Genomic DNA, 17,305 nt, shown 5'->3' on the forward strand with positions numbered 1-17,305 from the left:
AAGCACAATTATACAGTGCAAACTAAATGATTGCTTAAGTATTTACACATTTTACTCTGATGCACCAAATCATGTCAAGTGCAGCCAGTTGGTCCGGAAGTCAAATAAATGTATGAAGATTGCTAGTGTATAATCAAGGTGTGAATTGAAGTCAATTGAGGTAAAAACAAAAAAAAAACTTTTATCTGTTGCAGTCAAAAGCTACATCATTAAGTCAAAACACAGTTTAACAAATCCAGGACAAGTGTATTGAATTGGAAAGGCTATAAAAACATCTCCAAGCCAAAAAGCTTAATTACTCCCAGTGTGATTCAGTCTTGTAAATATGAGAAAGTCAGATAAGATATAATGGACCTTGCTACTACTAGATCAGACACTCTTTGTCTATAAATTTTACACACACACACACACCATGAAACAAAAAGCATGTAGAATGCCTAATTAGGTGTAAGTCCCTTTTCAAATAGACCTAACTTAATAATGCTTTACAAAAATGCCATGATAGTTGTACCTAAGTAGTTAAAACCTCAATGACCAAAGATGGAAGAAGACCACCCACACCAGTTCCTATGAAGAAGAAGAATTAGCATTTCTTGGCTGTGATTGTGCATGGTTATGCATTAACAGCTCGATGCTTTGACACGCTCCTTCTGAGAATCTGTGCGCTCAGGCTGGGATGCGCGCTGGAGTGGCCGACACAGGGATTAACAGGAGCGGCAGATATACAGGCAGCGTTACAAGGATCATGATACCTGTAGAGCACTTATGAGCGGAGCCTTGCTTACAAATGACTGCTGCACGGTTTCTGCTTTGGTTCCTGCTCCCTTACGCTGTTCCCCAGAATAAAAGGACTTGTGAAAGGCAGCAGAGCTCCAGCTTGACAAAGGACTTGCGGAAGCCGTACAATTCCACTTCTGTGAGGGGAGGTATAATTCTGAGAATGGGTTCTTGTTCTCCTCATCTTCAGTAGTTTCTCTCACCGGCACAGCTCTCGTATGTCTAGTCGAGCTCATCTCTCTGTGTGTGCCCTCCTCCAGTGGCTGTCATCAGTGTGACATGCAGCTTCGAAATCCTCTGTCAGTCATCGGATGGCTCATTCTGGCTCTTAGCTGTGGATGAGGCAGGGACATGCCGGCCAGGATGGAGAGATGAGTGAAACTGTGTGGGTGATTTTGATCACTTTTCTGGTGGTGGTGGAAGTAATCCCAGGGCAACTGGATGTATTCCTGCCAAATGGAGATGGAGATATTTACCCATGGAGAACTGTCCGGTTAACCTTGACGGGAAGAGCGTTGGATGGCTTCTCAACACTGTGTGGTTTCTTTTTGTTCAACGATGCCCCGAAAGTGAGAGCTTTGGCTGCAAAGGTCTGTAACATTTAGTGGAACCTTCAGGAGCTGGTTCATTCATTGCTGAGAGCCAGCGCCATGGCTGACTCTCACTTGTCTGGCTCCGTAGGAAGCTACAACAGCAGCTCTGCCACCACCAGTGCTTGGAACATCACTGGCAGCGGCCCCTGGTTGTTGGCCTTCATGCTGACTGTCATCATCCTCATGACAGTCTGTGGCAACATGTTGCTCATCGCCTTGGTGTTTGCCCATCGCTCTTTGCGTTGCACCTCAAACTGCTTCCTGGTGTCTCTGTTCCTGTCTGACCTAATGGTGGCCCTGGTGGTCATGCCCCCAGCCATGCTCAATGTGCTGTGTGGGGCCTGGGTGCTGTGGCCCGCCTTTTGCCCCATTTGGCTTTGCTTTGACGTTATGTGCTGCAGCGCATCCATCCTCAACCTGTGTGTGATCAGCTTGGATCGATACCTCTTCATCATCTCACCGCTGCGCTACAAACAGAGGATGACCCCACCGCGGGCGTTGCTCCTGGTAGGAGCCGCTTGGGGGTTGGCAGCACTGGCTTCCTTCCTGCCCATTCAGATGAAATGGCACAGCCTAGGCCACTGGAGTGGACACTCACCAGGTCCTGGGGTCAGTGGTAGCAACATCAGCTCTTACTCTGACACACCGTACCCAGCATCCTACTTTCAGCTGTCACCGTCAGGAGGCCTTTCCTTTCACTGCCGCCTGCGGGTCACCCTGCCCTTTGCCCTGGTGGCATCTGTACTCACATTCTTTTTGCCCTCCAGCGCAATTTGCTTCACCTACTGTCGAATCCTTCTCGCAGCACGGAGGCAGGCAAAGAGGGTCGCGGCACTGAGCCACCCACCACACCCACATCCCTCTCTTGGGGAACCTTCCAGGCCTCCTTCACCTGGGGTTGCAGCGGGGCAAGCTCAGCAGGACGGAGACGATTGCAGTCATCAGGAGCCTCTTGTGTCACAAAATGTACCGGTAAGGAAGAGAGAGCACACTGTAAAACAACCCAGCTAGGGCAGATACTGTCTATACTTGAGATATAGTATACACTCGAGGGCACTCAGTGGATAAGTGCTGACCAATTTCTTCGCAAAAGCCAAACTGAAATACTTGGTGTAAATATAGTTGAATGGCCTTTAAGTAGAGCAGACCTTAATGTGAGTGGGAGTTGATAAGGTTGATTCTGTGAGTGGAGACGGCAGCACAAAGATAATCACCAAATTACAGCTGTCCATCTGAGTAAGAGTTCTCCAGCTTGTCTTTTCCTTGACATTTGTAAGGTTTTATGTAACACTGGTTGTACCACATCTCATGCCATGTCATAAAATGCTATACTGTTGAAATCCACTCATCACAAGTTTAATATCATCTAAGCAGCAATTATGAAGCTGGAGATATTTTTATGATCATTGGCCATGTATGCTTCAAACACTTAAAAAACCCTCCAATAACGCAGTTTGAAAGCTGGAGGTTTTGCTTTTTTCCCCCGTAACCTCAGTTTTGAGTCCAGACCCTCTTGACTGTCCTGATGTTTTTGATTAGAAAATTGCCTTTGAGTAGGCCTAGTCTGTAAGTGTAGCTGAAAGTATGACTTTTGTGAAAACTACTTTGTACGGTGGCCCTGAAGGGCACATCACAACAGCAAATAAGAAAACACAACCGTAAATACAGCTACTTTTTTATTTGTTTTAGATTCATCTGTTTTATCTTTACATGCTGTCTGTTTTTATTCAATCTATGTTTCTGTTTTTATTCTTTTTACGCCTCTAAACTTATAATGTTTAACATCTATTCATTTTTTTTTCTTTTTAAATGTAAAATGCATTCTTATTATTATTACTGTTATTAAATAGTTTTCCAATTTGCGGTTGTGTTTTCTTATTTATATTTCTTAATTTACTTGTGATTTGCACTTCAGGGCCACTGTAACTTTGTGTTTAACATTGCCTTGCCAATAAAATAATACAGTCTTTTGGAGATGTTCTATTCAATAGTGTAAGTCTGAATGTGTTTGTGTCTTGGCACTGCAGTAGGATGTGCCGCTCAATCTAAAGGACCATTATGGATGTTTATGGTCTTTTTCCAGTGAGGCTATTTAGTGATAAAGACATCTGTTGGCATGGCAAATACCTTGTGTGTTCATGTGAAAGGATGATCATAAAACGTGGAGGATGTTATTGAAGCTGAACCGATAGAGAACACTGTGAATGCATGCTGCACAAATGTGTGCTTGCATGTTTACTGGCGATCTGCAAGGACAGGGAGATGAAGAAATCCTTTTACTTTCCATGAATTACAAACTCTCTTCATTATTTTCACGCTGTTTCGAGAATCTTAAGATATGCAGTCTTAATGTAGAAATAATTCTGCAGCTAAGGAAAAATGTTTTCCTTTTTTATCACTTTCAGCCCAGAATGTCTAAAGGAAAAGCAGAGACCCAGTGAAAGGGAAGAGGGGTGAAACCTGCCCAGAAATACAGTACAGACAGCGTGTCAGATGTGTGGCCCCCGTCTGCAAAGATCATACTCACATTGTCTGTCACATTTGCCTAAAACCACACACACACACACACACACACGTGCATCTCTCTCTGCATTGGACAGCATATACGCCAATACAGATATATCGGTGATCAGTTGACCTCTAAAACCAAGTAACATAGTACGATTAGGTACATAGGTTTAAACAATGTTTGGCTGTACAGTATTAGTTTGTAAAGAATGGCCCACACTGGTTAATCAAGTTTATCAAACTTAATCAAGTTTATATACATACATACATACATATATATATATGTGTGTGTGTGTGTGTGTGTGTGTATATATATATATATATATACATATATATATATATATATATTTTACCATATTCTTGAGGAATGGAGAAGACATATAATAAACACAAATATTTGATCAGCTTTTTGACACAATACTTTTGGAAATTTTGGGACATGCACTTTCTTGATCGATCCTACTCTCATGTAGCCCAGCTGTGTCAAATGTAAAAAGAAAACGAACTTGTTGGTTTTACACTTGTTTTATAAATGTAACAAATTAGATGTAACGAGTTCATTAATTTCTTTTTCTTCTTTTACTTTGACAGCGTCAGGCTAGCTGTTTCTCCCTATTACCTTCTTTGTGCTATGCTAAGCTAATTGGCTGTTATAGCTTCATATATAGCTACAAACATGAGAGTGGTATTGATCTTCTCATCTAAATCTCTGCAAGAAAGCCAAATAAGCACACATAACAATTCCTCTAATTGAATTATTTAACTTGATAAAGAAACTGGACATTTTCAGGCAAACCACTCATTAAATGCATAAAGGAAGTAAAATGAATTAATATAATGTAATTTGCTTGTTAAAAAGGCCATAAAGAAGTACCCAGGTAAGCTCTTTCAAAATGTAGGCGAGGGAGATTTACATTGTACCTGTAACCTTTTGGTCTCTACTGTCTACAGCCGTCGGTCAACAGTGAGCGTCGTCTGGCTCACAGGCAGGGTCGGAGGGCGCTGAAGGCCAGTCTGACACTAGGAGTCCTCCTGGGACTCTTCTTCAGCGCGTGGTTACCCTTTTTCATCACCAACATGGCTCAGGTCAGTAGAGGAACCCTAACTCTATGTGAGATATGACAAATGTAGTCAATTCAATTAAAAAAAAAATACATGTTAATAGTTGATTCTTGGATGTGAGTTACATGGTCAGATGAGCTGGGCGGTTGCCTTCACCTTAATGCACTCTTTATTCACTATAAAGATATATTTTTTTAAATCCCTCACTGTATACAAAGCCTGAGGTTGAATAGCTCTTCTATTCCATAAATCTGTGACTCAGATTAATTTTTTTTCGCCAGTTTTCTCACAAATTTAAACGTGTGATGGCCACTTAAACAGTGTGAAATAAATGCAGAAGAAAGAAGAAAAAAACACTTGGATACCAGTTTATTTTTGTATTGGCCAGCCTCGGCGTCACAGACCTTGCCAAGCTATCCAACGAGGAAATAGATTGGCATTTCAGCTTCGTGTGGCTGACTCATTCCTAAACTCAGAAGCAACACACCAAACTACCATTTATAATTGGTATTCATTTTAAGTTGTTGATTTTGATTTGATTACATTGAGCACACGCGCTCATTACTCAGCGAGCAAACATCAGTGGCCATGAACAACCTCGGTGAGAGTAAATGAATGTCAAAAAACAGCTCAATCTAAATGGGTAATGGCACTTGTCTTGTTTTTCAAGCTTTCAATGATCCAGTCATTTTGATTTCCCATCTGTGCCCTCTCGCTTCTCCCCTGCATAACATAGAGCACAGAGACTTGACTGTGTCTGCACTCTCCTTCCTTTTCACACTCAATGTGGTGTGTGAAACGCACCCCTCCTTTCTGTCCTATTCCCACCGCCTCCCTGTCTCATCTTGATAGTATTGGAAGCTCTCCTCTAACAGCTGTCTCCTCCTTCACTGTCCTTCTCTCAACCAAGTGGTTATGTTCAACATCACTGTTTTAAAACCATCAGACAAACCATGCACGCGAAATGTATTTGCAAATTCTTTTCTCGGGAAAATGACATGTTTCATAAGAAAAAGTATCAACCAGTGTGATTAGTGAAAAAGAAAATCTGTCTTCTGTTTTTTTGTGGATGATGACACAACAAACACCAAAGAAATAAATATAAACTGGGAAGAATACACAGAAGGATACATGGATGCATTAATAGGCACCAAATAAAGATAATAGATTATACTATCTATTTATGTATCTATTTCTTTATCTATTAGTGTTATTTTCTTATTTGTTTCTGTTTATTTATTCAAAAGCTGTACTGTAAATTAACTCCTGATTTTGATGATTTTCCAACTTAGCTACTTAAAATTCTATCAGGGCCCAAAAGGGACATGCAAAGTGTTTTTAAAAAAAAACCCCAAAAAGTGCAATAAATTATAAATAAATAAATGTTCACAATTAACTAAGAATACATAAATATACAGTAAATGGGGCATACAGTAATACTTTCTGTATTTTCCCATGACGTTTCCCATTTTTTGATTGAAATAAATAAACTGAACTATACATTTATATTAAAATAATATACATTTTGCCAAAAAAGGATAAATAAATACACTCAGGGACAATGAACAAAAGAGTAATTTCCTTAATTTATTCTATCACTTTAATTATTTTGTTAGATTATTGAATTAAGAGCATGTTTTTTGTAAGTTATGCCGACATTGTGTATGTCATTAAAGGGGAATTCCGGTATTTTTAAAACCTGTATGAATAATTTACACACAAAAACATGTGAATATAGGGCGCAGGTTTAAACACACCAGAATTTCCCCTTTCCGTTTAATAGATGTGTTGAATATGTTTCCATCCTCATAGAACATTTGCAAAGCCAATGCTTTTTTGAATTGCTTATTATATAAATCTGTTTCCTAGTTTGCAGGAATTGTGTTGCCCACATTTGTGCATCCTTTTGCATGTGCACAATACAAATAGAACAGGATCCATCTTGTAAAAACATGAATCACCTTAAGGTCAAAAAGGTGCCTTTAAGTTACATTTCTCTGTATTATTCCTGTTTATTTTCGGCATTTGTTTTCTCATTTATCTTTAAAATTAACGAAGTTCACATTTGACCATAGCTTAACTTGCTTTACTGCTTGCAATAATTTTAAACCTTTTTTACCTTTTTATTCAGGCAGTGTGTGAGTGTGTCCCCCTTGCCCTCTTTGACGCCATCACCTGGCTGGGCTACTGCAACAGCACAATAAACCCCATCATCTACCCGCTGTTCATGAGAGACTTCAAGCGAGCTCTGGGGAAGCTCTTGCCCTGCTGCTCCTCACGGTCAACCAGAAGACCTTCACCTGCGCTCTCCCTCTCTCTCCGCAACTCAGGGGAGCCTAACCTCGCCAGCAGCCCCCCCTCTCCTCTGGCTTCTGACCCCACCCACCCCCCCGCCACCGCCACTGATGCTGTCAACCTGCTGGATGCTGAGCACGCTGGCGTCGAGCTGCCTCTGCTTCTGCCCAATCAGGTCGACAGCCTGGACTGAATATGGAAATAAAGTTAGCTAATATTCTGACAGGGTTTATGGTGGAAAAGTGTATGAAGACAATTATTGAGACTCATCATCATTCATGATTTACTCAACATGATGTAAGAGATGTAGGCTTAAGAGACTTCTTTGTGTTCAAAGAAAAATGTCTATGGACACATTCAGTAAGCTCCACCCTTGTTCTAGCTTGAATTATGTGTGTCTTTCCAATTAAGAAACATGGTTGAAGAAACCAATGTAGGGGGCATTACCAAAACAAAAGATTCACGGTTGAGACGTTATGCAGTTATCAGTGCCAGTAAACAATGTAACTTAACTTTTTGTAAACTCTACAGAAGGCAGCCCTTCAGAAAAGCAAGGCCTTCAAGAAGATGCATTCACTGAACTGCTCCTGGCCTTGTGGAAATTATATTACTGTGATAAAATCCATAGCAACCAAGCCAGCAGCATCCTCTAAAGCCTGCAAAACACAATATTTACAGGTATTTGAATTCACAGTTCAGTCAATAAATTATGACACTATTTACAGTTTGTAAAAAAAATTACTTCATTTAAAAAAATCTGAATTATTATTAAATTAATACAATAGTCTACCAGTCACACCATTTCATGGTAAAACAAAGCAGTTAATTGGGGGCTCTTCACTTGAGGCTGCTGTCTCTGGCATGCCAGTGTGTTGAGAATGGAATGAATATTTTCTCCAACAAAGCTCTGATGCTGGGAAAAAAAAATAAAAAATTCGAGAAGACAAGATTTTACAGGGAAGCAGCTTGTCCTGTAACATGCTCTTTACAAGTTTGGCTGCCTTTGTTTGTGTGTGTGCTCTGTAGTCCAGTGTGTATCATCCCAGCTCCATGATATGTGTTCATTATCAGGGTCAGCCTCCTCTACACCGTCACACAGGGCATTAAAAGTGGAGGCTGTGTCGTTGTTAGTGGCGTTCTCCTCAGAAGTTAATGTTAAATTGTTCTTGACTCCAGTTAGACTTTCTGATTCTGTGTCATTTAATGAGTCCAGCAGGTCTGAAATATCAGGGATATCCCAACCGTCACCCATCTCCTCTGTCTCTTCCACGTCCTTCATGTCTCCGCCTTCTGTACAAGTCTCAGCCTCCTTAGCTTGGTTTTGTGTCTCAGTCACTCGTTGCTCATTGAGGGTTTGGTCAGGGATGTCTACTGCCCCCTTTGTAATTGTTACAGGCTGAGGAATCACAAAGGAGGCTCCTGGGACTTCTTTGGTGGGGACTCCTACTGCCACCAAGATGGTGTCCATCTGACGCATGTAGTCCAAGTGACCGTTCACCTGGGAAGCAGACACATGATTTTACTGTTGTTGTCTATACAAAGATACATATTTCTTTGTAAATTACAGTGTTTTTTCTTTTTTTTTTAGAAAAGATCATTACTTTGTACAAGTCTGTTCTTCATATTTTTTGTAAAGCTATTTTTTGTTATCCCTCACATTACATGAACAGGTGTATAGTGTATGGTTTTATTGTGCTTCTGAAAACTGACATGGCCATTACTATGTGTGACCTTTCATGTGGAATCATGTGGAATTACAGGGTGGGAGAAAGGCATTGCTGTGAACTGAAACAGACCAGCAGGGGCCTTATTATCTTCTTATATTTTAATTTTATTTGAACAACACAACTGTCTCTTTTAGAATGCTAATAAAACTCTCTGAGAAAAAGTATATCTCATAACATTTTATTATTGGTTATGAGAAACTGTTTTTGTATTAATTACCAAAATCCAAAAATCTTCACCTTGTTGTTTCTTAAAGGTTCTATATAGGAAATTTTGAACATTTATATAGCAGCAAACAACTATTTGCTATGTGCAGTTTACTGTGTCTGACAGTAATGACATCTTGAGCAGAGAATTAAGTCACAGTCCCTCTGTGTGTGTTATAATCCAAGCTTCTCTGTTCTTTGTTTTGATAGCCCGTCTGTCCACACATGCATGTCAGTGCATGTAACTCCCTCCCTGTGGCAGGCACTGTGAAGGCCTTAACCTTCAATTGAAACCATCAAAATTTAGCTGCCTAAAACATCTAGCGGTAGCAGGATACCTAGCAAGCTAACAAATGCGTTAGATGGATTTAGGTCAGTAGGCGAGTCAAGGAAATGGCTCCTTACCAAGCTGAATATTTTACTAATGTACAGCTGGGAAAAAACTGTGTGTAAAGACCGTATTTTCACATCTAACTTGGGAAATTGAGGGTTTAGTGTGATAATCCAGAGTGTGTGATTTTTGGAACAGTGGAAAGACTAACTAAGATGGGTTTGGGGAGTTTTATTCTGTTTCTGTCACGTTTGAATGAATTGTGTTAAGGATGATCAGCAATGTTAAATTACTATTTTTGTCAATGGAGTTTGGTGGCTTTGAGAAAAGCAATATAATGGCTGTATCTGATCTGAGTTGGGAAAGTGTGGTCGACACGTCTATTTGTTTCACAACATCTAGTGTAAATGAATGTTGTATATAGAACCTTTCTAGCTAATCAATTTTTATATATTAACTATAGGTCAAAGGAATATCTGTAATGAGAGAGGAGTTGATCATCCTGACGATTCTACAAGGATTTATCACCCGGCTCTGCAGTTCTCCTCATCTCTGCAGTGTGTTTTAGCATCTTCCGGCTCATTGTTTTGTTGTAGGGCCTGCAACTTTGCTGTTTTGTTTCACTCTTACCGCTCTCATTTCTCAAGACCAAACAGCTGGTGAACAAAGTGTGGCATTTAGCAGCTTAAGAAAAGAGCCACATATTTCCCTCAGGAGTGAGTGAATACCAAAACAGAGCTACACAGAAAAATGCAAATTAATGCTAATGTTACTCAGTATCTGCTGGATGTGTAAATAGGCAATTGTATGATTACAACATGTTTGCCATAAAACTTAACAAGATGATAAAATGTAAGTGTTGTGTTTACAGTAGCCAAAAAAATACTTAAGGGACAGAGAAGGCTTCATAGTGAAAAAAGACTTAAAAAACAATACTTATACTAATAATAATAATAATAGAATAAGATGAATATAGCAGACAAGCTATGTTATTTATTATGTATTATTTTAGTGGTGTCTGGTGGATTCTGCCAGCTGATTCCCTCCTCTTGTCATTTAGTCAAGGAACTCTTATATTATTGATACTGATCTAGCAAACAGATGTGACATTGATGCGTCAGTTTGAGGGGGCTGATGCCTCCGTGGCTTTTCTTGAAAGGTGAAAAACTCGAGATGCACTTGAAAAACTAGTCATTAAGGAAACTTTAGTTGGCCTTATTTAAATACAAGCTCTGACTCACCACAGAGGAAAGATCCACATTGATTATACGCCGATCCTGGATGTTGATTGGCTGTAGCCCAGCAACAGACAGTTGTGCAGATGAACTTCTGTACAAGAACCCCAGGAGCCAGTCCCCTCTGATTGGTGGATAGTTCAGAAAGTCATATTGATATTGAATACTTTAATCACAAGTCCTACTGTCAAAACAGGTGTTTCCAAATCCCCAGCAGCCAAAACATTGAATCTCAAATATCGACAATAAGCATATCAAAACTATAAAGCAACAGTAAACATTTAACATAAACATGTAAACATTTGCCTCCACTCTAATTACAGGATAGACCTTTGTCAGATTACCTGCAGTAGCCGTTCACTATTTTCCCGGCCACTACCCGGGTCAGCCTCTCCCAGGCCTTCTCAGAGCCTTCCACAGGGGCCCCCAGGAGGACTACATCCTCCACTACTCCTTCACTACCTGGGGAATTCAACAACACAGGACTCAACTAGTTTGTTAGAACAATGTACAATGTAAAAACAAAAAGAAGATGGAAAACGAGAACGTCAATTAGGCTAATTATGGTTTGATCACACAAATTATCACTACTCCGCTTCACCAGGGATTTAGGAGAAAAGATGGCAATTACTGTGGTTGTGAAATTTTCATCCCAGGATTGTCTCACGTAGAACATTTTGAAAATCAAACTGAGTCAACAATTTTGGTTGGCAAGTCGGTGCAAGCAAATATGGCTTTTAATCTAACTCCAAACAAATTATAGTTTATCTGTAGAAAGATGTTGATACCTTTGTCATTGGCAAGCTCCTGTAGACAGTAGTAGATAACTCTGGCCCCAAGACTGAAACCTATGAGACTGACGGGCCGCTTCCCCTTCAAATACCAAAAAAAAGAAGAAGATGAAGAAGAAAATATTTTTTCATTTAAAGTCTTTTTGTAATATTCTTAGAGTACAATTAAAGAACATAAAAGTTGAAAACAAAATATACACAAAATATAAAGCAACAACTGACACAATACTTTGGTACACTATGGCAGAGTGCACCTTAACAGAGATTAGAGGTTTTTATGATACCTGCTGTCTGCTCCTCAACACCTGTGCTAGGTGTTTCCCCACCTCGGCTGAACGGTTCAGACAAACACACCAGGGGTTGTCAATGACGCTGGCTGCTGCCAGCAGAGACGCAGGCCACGTCAGAGCCGCCACAATACCTGCACAGTGTGATGGTGTAAAAGAAATCAATTCAGTACTGAGCAAAGTGTCAACAAAAGGACAATGGCTAGATAAGATATACATGATTGTTTTATGCAACAATAGCATTTATTTTCTTTCCACAACAGCGTTTGGAATCGTTTTTGTGTTCTCAGGTTTCCAGAGATATTTTATAAAGTGAAGGTCATGTGAACAGAATGGGAAAAATATCCTGAGCATGTGGACAAGGCCTAGGTGCTTTCTGCATGACCGTCCTCCTACCTGAGAGCACTGTGTACTTGAGTGCTTCTTGAGCCACAATGCTGACCAGCCCATCCAACAGAGAGGCCATGGCTGAGCCCAGATCCCTGAGAAAACGTGACTCCCACACCAGGCAGTACTGCTCCCCGCACTCACCAAGGCTGCACCATGGTGCCTGGAACGAACCTGGAAGAAAGCAGTTGTGTTTTTATGTAAAGGAAGCGGCCCTTGTAAATCAAGTGTTTTTTATTCATTGTATGTGAAGGGGGCACTAAGCTTGTGCAAAACTGAGTGTAGGTTTTAGTGTTGGAAGAGAGCTTCATGGATTTATGTAAAACCAAAACATGAGTGGTTTGTTCGCATAATCTCAGGAAGACACTCTACTGGTGTAGTTTGAGAACATTGTGGGCAGTATTCTGCTCAGACTTAAATTGCCGTTTCCCAGCAATCTCATCCATGTTGTTCTTGGTTTCTCTTTATTCTTATTCTCCTTGTTTTTTGACACCTGTAACTACTTTAGCTATTCAAACTTCAAAATGTACAGCTCATTGAGGACATTATTTGAGTTACTTTTATTTTATTATAACTTCCAATAAAAAATCAAATCAAAATAAAAGCCCCAAGACAAAAAAGCAGTGGTATTGTGGTAGACTGGATTAAATTAAATTACATTCTAAATTAAAAAAAACCCAAAACAGGAACTTAGAGGAGCTTACTACAGGCTAAATGAGCACTGAAGTCTTTCAAAATAAAAATCTCAATGACTTATAGGGCTTGTCCTTAGCTGGTGATTAATCTTATTCGAACTTAGATACTTACATGACTTGATTTCAACACCTTTCATTGCTTAAACAACATTTGACCCCTCATATCACATTCCCGATACAATTCCAACTATTTATTTTGTTTCAGCTACTCCCTAATACAAAGTTTAGCAAGAAATGCAATTTTGCTCCCAGGTGTTTATCAGGCAACACAGATCAGTGTCAGCTTTACAGCAGCCAGAAAAAACTTCCACAGTTTCTTCAGAAATAGCATTATCTAGTTATCTATTTAATGTTCGATGGAATCGACTTGGCTGAGCTGCTAAACCTCCCACCAAACCTGATGAGAACATGCAGATAATTAATCAATTTTAAAAAAGGTTGCAGTAAATGTGTAAGGCTGACAATTTTGTCGATCTTGTTTTTTTTGGGATTTTTTTTCACCACGAGTGTGTGGACATGATGACCCTGGTACTGACACTCCTCTTCACCTGATAAAGAACTGAGGAATGTAATTGTAATTTATTCTGTTTATTTCTGCAGGTTTAGATTTATCCACATTGTCTACACCTCATCAGTGAAAACTGTCAGCGGTTGTGGTAGTGAAACAGCAGAAGCCATACTTACTGTATTTACCACTGCAGAGCCAACCTGTCACCGCGATGGTCAGGTGAAGATGCTTCCCGGACCTCAGTGGCAAGAATTCAAATTCCTCTATTGCCCCGACACATTTATTCATCTTGTAGCCTGGAAAGACAACGTATGAAAATGACATAAAGGTTGAAGAGCAAAAGTAGAGTAAAAAAATCTGAGAAAATCACATTTTGTTATCAGTCAAAATTCTAACCATTCAAACTAGTTTTTGCATACAATCACGTGTCATCCAACCCTCTCACCAGTCAATCCAGCTCCTGCTGCTCCAAATAGGGAGGCCATGATTGCAATGCCAGTGGCTGAGCCCAGAGCAGCGGCCCCTCCAGCCCCCAGCACAGCACCGGCCCCTGCTGCCACCAAAGGGGCAGCCAGCCCACCTGTCACACCTGGCAAAGGCACATGCATCATTCTGATATGTGATTTAATTATGAGTTAATTAGCTTTTCAGTTGAAGCCTACGGGTCCACATAAGATACAAGGTGTTTCAAATGTTTTCAAAAGTATTTGAAGCAAGAATAATCACCAATCACAGTTCCTCCACCCACAGTGGCTAGTCCTATGAGGAGGTAGCGTCGTAACTTTCGCCCTCTTTCTCTCCTTCGCCGCCGAGAGGACTCCTCTCTAATGAAGAGGCAGAGTCAGAGAGATCATCTGTATTAGTTGAGATGCTAATTGGCTAAAAAAAAATTACATAATTTCAATGACTCCCCAGGCGCATTTAAGATGACACCCTAAAAACAGTTCTTGCTAATGCCTCACAAGTATTTTCATGCAATCATTTGTTTTAATAGTCTGACATCCGGGTAAAACTAGAAAAGCTAAGACAGAACATATAATCATTTAGTATTTTAAACTAACTGAGGTTTAAGATTAATAACACCATGAAGTTGCCTATTATTGGTAGTGTAAAATGCACTATATAAACATATCTACTGTCTCAGTCACATTCATCTATCATCCATCCTTCCATCTAACCAGGACTTACTCGCTCTCCTCTTCTCCTTCACCCAGCTTCTCCACCAGCGTTTCCTCAAACTCCTCCAGCTGCTGTGGACCGACTCGCAGCAGACAGCTGACATGACGGATGAGGACCCTCGCTCTGGCGTCATACTGGCCTGAGTGCATTAAAATTTTAAATTAACAAGCTTAAAGGAATTTTAACAATTCCTTTTAACAATTTAAAGTTGATAGTCATTGATTGATCAAAGGACTCTTACCGTCTTTGACAGAAAAAGACACCAGATTCTGAAATACAAAGTCAAGACACAAAATTAGTACAATACAGTTTTTTTTCTATTATAAAAAGGAAAGTAAAATCGTAAAACATTTTATATTAGACAACACTTGATTGTATGTATTTGATAAAATGAAATAATGTATGACCTCGAGTAGAACCAATTATGACACTAATTAACTAATTAATTAATAAACTGCTGCTCCAGTTGATTCTATTGTAATTCTCATTATTTCATTGCATATCTGACTGTATTTCTGTAGTTATTTCGATTATACATCTCTACATAATATGTTCCCATTATCCTTCAACTCAACATTTTCTTGTCACATTTTTATTTGCTGTTGCAACAATCCAATTTCCAACAGGGTGCATTAGAGTTCAATATCATTTTATATTCTGTTAGAGTGATAAACACCTGTATGATTGGTGTAGCCCCCGCAGCCAGCAGCGGGTCGGCTTGTAGGATAGAGAGGAAGGTGTCGCAGCCCTCGAAGCCCAGGCCTGACAGGAAAGCCCCCATGACTGGCATCACCGACTCATCCAGGTCCAGCCAGCGGACCAAGCCCTGCAGAAACTGCTCCCTGTACACACTGAGAAACATGCAATTACAGTTCAATTACAACTTCAATAGTCTACTTACTTTTTTTATTTTAATTTATATCATTAAGGAAGGCCTAGGTCATTTTATCTATAAGCCATGTGTAATAACAATATAATGAAATCATACGTTTATTAAGAACAAGTATCCCCTCGATATACTTCACTTGAAAAACTGTATGTCTGATGGTTAATCACACTGACCAGACATTCATATCTTCTCAGTCATCAGTCACTCATACCTCACATAATATGTTAGGTGGAGTTAGAGGGGAAAAACTCAAGCACACACTCCTCAACACAATGACTGCATTGGTATCAATATGAAGTACACACACAGCATGTCATGATGACATGGCTCTGATACCTGTTTTCAGGTCCAGTAAACAACTGGCCCAGTGAGACACCACACAGGGCAGCATAAGCAAAGCGGCTCTGTTCTGTCAGCTGCCTGCTGATAATTTCCTCTGGGCTTTGGTCACGTGGGGCATCTTGTGTTGTTCCTGCTCCCCCTGGGTCTAAGGTGATAAATGGACAAAGCTTAATTATTAACCTAAAGATATGAGTTTGATTCAGACACATCATAGAGGCAACCAATCACAAGCGACGTATATTAAAGATACATTCATCATAAAGTAAAAAACCTCAGAGATATAGAGCCTGAGGCTACTTTGAAGGAACAGACAGTGTGTAAGAACACATTGTATTCTAAATGCTGAATGCCGAATTTACCAGGAGACCCCACTGGTTGATATGAGGTCTTACGTCATAGTCTACAACACATGTTTACATGACCTAAGGAAAATGCTGCAGTAGATTGGCGGATTTTTGAGTGTAGTTTCGTTTGACGTCGTTCTAGTCTTGCAAATAGCAAGACGGAACTGGGTTAGGAGTCTAACTTTATGCTTCTCATTATGTCTCTGATGAACTGACCTGAATTCAACATACAGAGGCTGCTAAAATGTGTCTGACCCACATGATTTTCGACAGTCCTCTTCGCTTTAACTTTAAAACAAGCCGGTGTAACTTAAACTACTGAATTTCAACACCAGACAACACTTGTGTTAGCTGCTACAAGCAGCTGGCTGACAGTGGCCGTGTTGCCTCAGGCGGTAAACTAGCTAACGGTTCAGAGGCAACTTTTATAACGTCGTCAGTTTAATAACTTACTCGACTACAACACTGGGGGAAATAATGAAGAAATTCTGTATGGTACCTGGAGCAAAATGTGTGTCCGTACTGCCCTGTTTTTCCTCCATCGCCACAGATGTCACAACTCTGCAGACTGAACTTTTGTTGCGTTCAGGTGTTCCTCCTGAGCTCTGACATCTGAAAATTAGGGGTTTATACGACATTTACATTCTCAAACGCCTGCGATAATAAATGTTCCCCCAAACAACCAGCAATATAATTTATTGTGGATATTTTATTGTTAAATTTCAATCCGGATAAAATTAAGGGGAGAAATGTACATTAGAAACACATTTGATTTGTTTTACTTACTCAGAAAACCTGCGCTGTATAAATCACTGTTGCAACCAAATAGTAGTAGTAGTAGTAGCAGTAGTAGTGGTAGCAGTAGAAATAGCTTCTTAAACGCAGGTTCCTATATAACGATATATATATTTAAAAAATCCTTGGAGTAATTTACGTGGTGACTAAGCATTTAACGGTAATATTTTCGACTGTACTTGAAAGCATCATTTGTTTGCATCTGTTAAGTGACGTAACCTCCACGTACGCTAACTGGGCAGGGGTCTGTTCACGATTGACAAGTTTTGGAAAGTTTTTGTTAAATTAATTGATATTAAGTTGATGGATTTCACATATTTAGAGCAGGAATGGACGGTTATGTGCTACATGAGGCT

General features: G+C 40.0%; 2 protein-coding genes across 2 annotated transcripts; one reads left to right on the top strand and one right to left on the bottom strand.

Annotated features, from left to right (window-relative positions):
- The first annotated feature begins 1,427 nt into the window (after positions 1–1,427).
- Positions 1,428–7,444, top strand: htr6 (5-hydroxytryptamine (serotonin) receptor 6). The gene is made up of 3 exons (XM_073470315.1): positions 1,428–2,342; positions 4,830–4,964; positions 7,072–7,444. Exons 1-3 carry the CDS (start codon positions 1,428–1,430, stop codon positions 7,426–7,428), a joined length of 1,407 nt encoding a protein of 468 aa, XP_073326416.1. The 3' UTR covers positions 7,429–7,444.
- A 60-nt stretch (positions 7,445–7,504) lies between these two features.
- Positions 7,505–16,734, bottom strand: tmco4 (transmembrane and coiled-coil domains 4). Its single transcript, XM_073470314.1, has 14 exons — positions 16,654–16,734; positions 15,805–15,955; positions 15,256–15,430; positions 14,821–14,848; positions 14,589–14,718; positions 14,127–14,224; positions 13,846–13,989; positions 13,577–13,696; positions 12,207–12,371; positions 11,808–11,944; positions 11,521–11,605; positions 11,077–11,194; positions 10,739–10,856; positions 7,505–8,733 (listed from the first exon to the last, which is right to left on the bottom strand). Exons 1-14 carry the CDS (start codon positions 16,694–16,696, stop codon positions 8,221–8,223), a joined length of 2,025 nt encoding a protein of 674 aa, XP_073326415.1. The 5' UTR covers positions 16,697–16,734; the 3' UTR covers positions 7,505–8,220.
- Positions 16,735–17,305: the final 571 nt, after the last annotated feature.

Source organism: Pagrus major, chromosome 7 (assembly GCF_040436345.1).
Source record: "Pagrus major chromosome 7, Pma_NU_1.0".
Taxonomy (NCBI): domain Eukaryota; kingdom Metazoa; phylum Chordata; class Actinopteri; order Spariformes; family Sparidae; genus Pagrus; species Pagrus major.

Coding starts and splice junctions, on each gene's coding strand:
- htr6 (XM_073470315.1), top strand. CDS start 1,428: ATGGCTGACTCTCACTTGTCTGGCTCCGTAGGAAGCTACAACAGCAGC. Junction 2,343..4,829: donor TTGTGTCACAAAATGTACCG/GTAAGGAAGAGA, acceptor TACTGTCTACAG/CCGTCGGTCAACAGTGAGCG. Junction 4,965..7,071: donor TCATCACCAACATGGCTCAG/GTCAGTAGAGGA, acceptor CTTTTTATTCAG/GCAGTGTGTGAGTGTGTCCC.
- tmco4 (XM_073470314.1), bottom strand. CDS start 16,696: ATGGAGGAAAAACAGGGCAGTACGGACACACATTTTGCTCCAG. Junction 15,956..16,653: donor GGACACACATTTTGCTCCAG/GTACCATACAGA, acceptor TTATCACCTTAG/ACCCAGGGGGAGCAGGAACA. Junction 13,990..14,126: donor GGGTGGAGGAACTGTGATTG/GTGATTATTCTT, acceptor TGCCTTTGCCAG/GTGTGACAGGTGGGCTGGCT.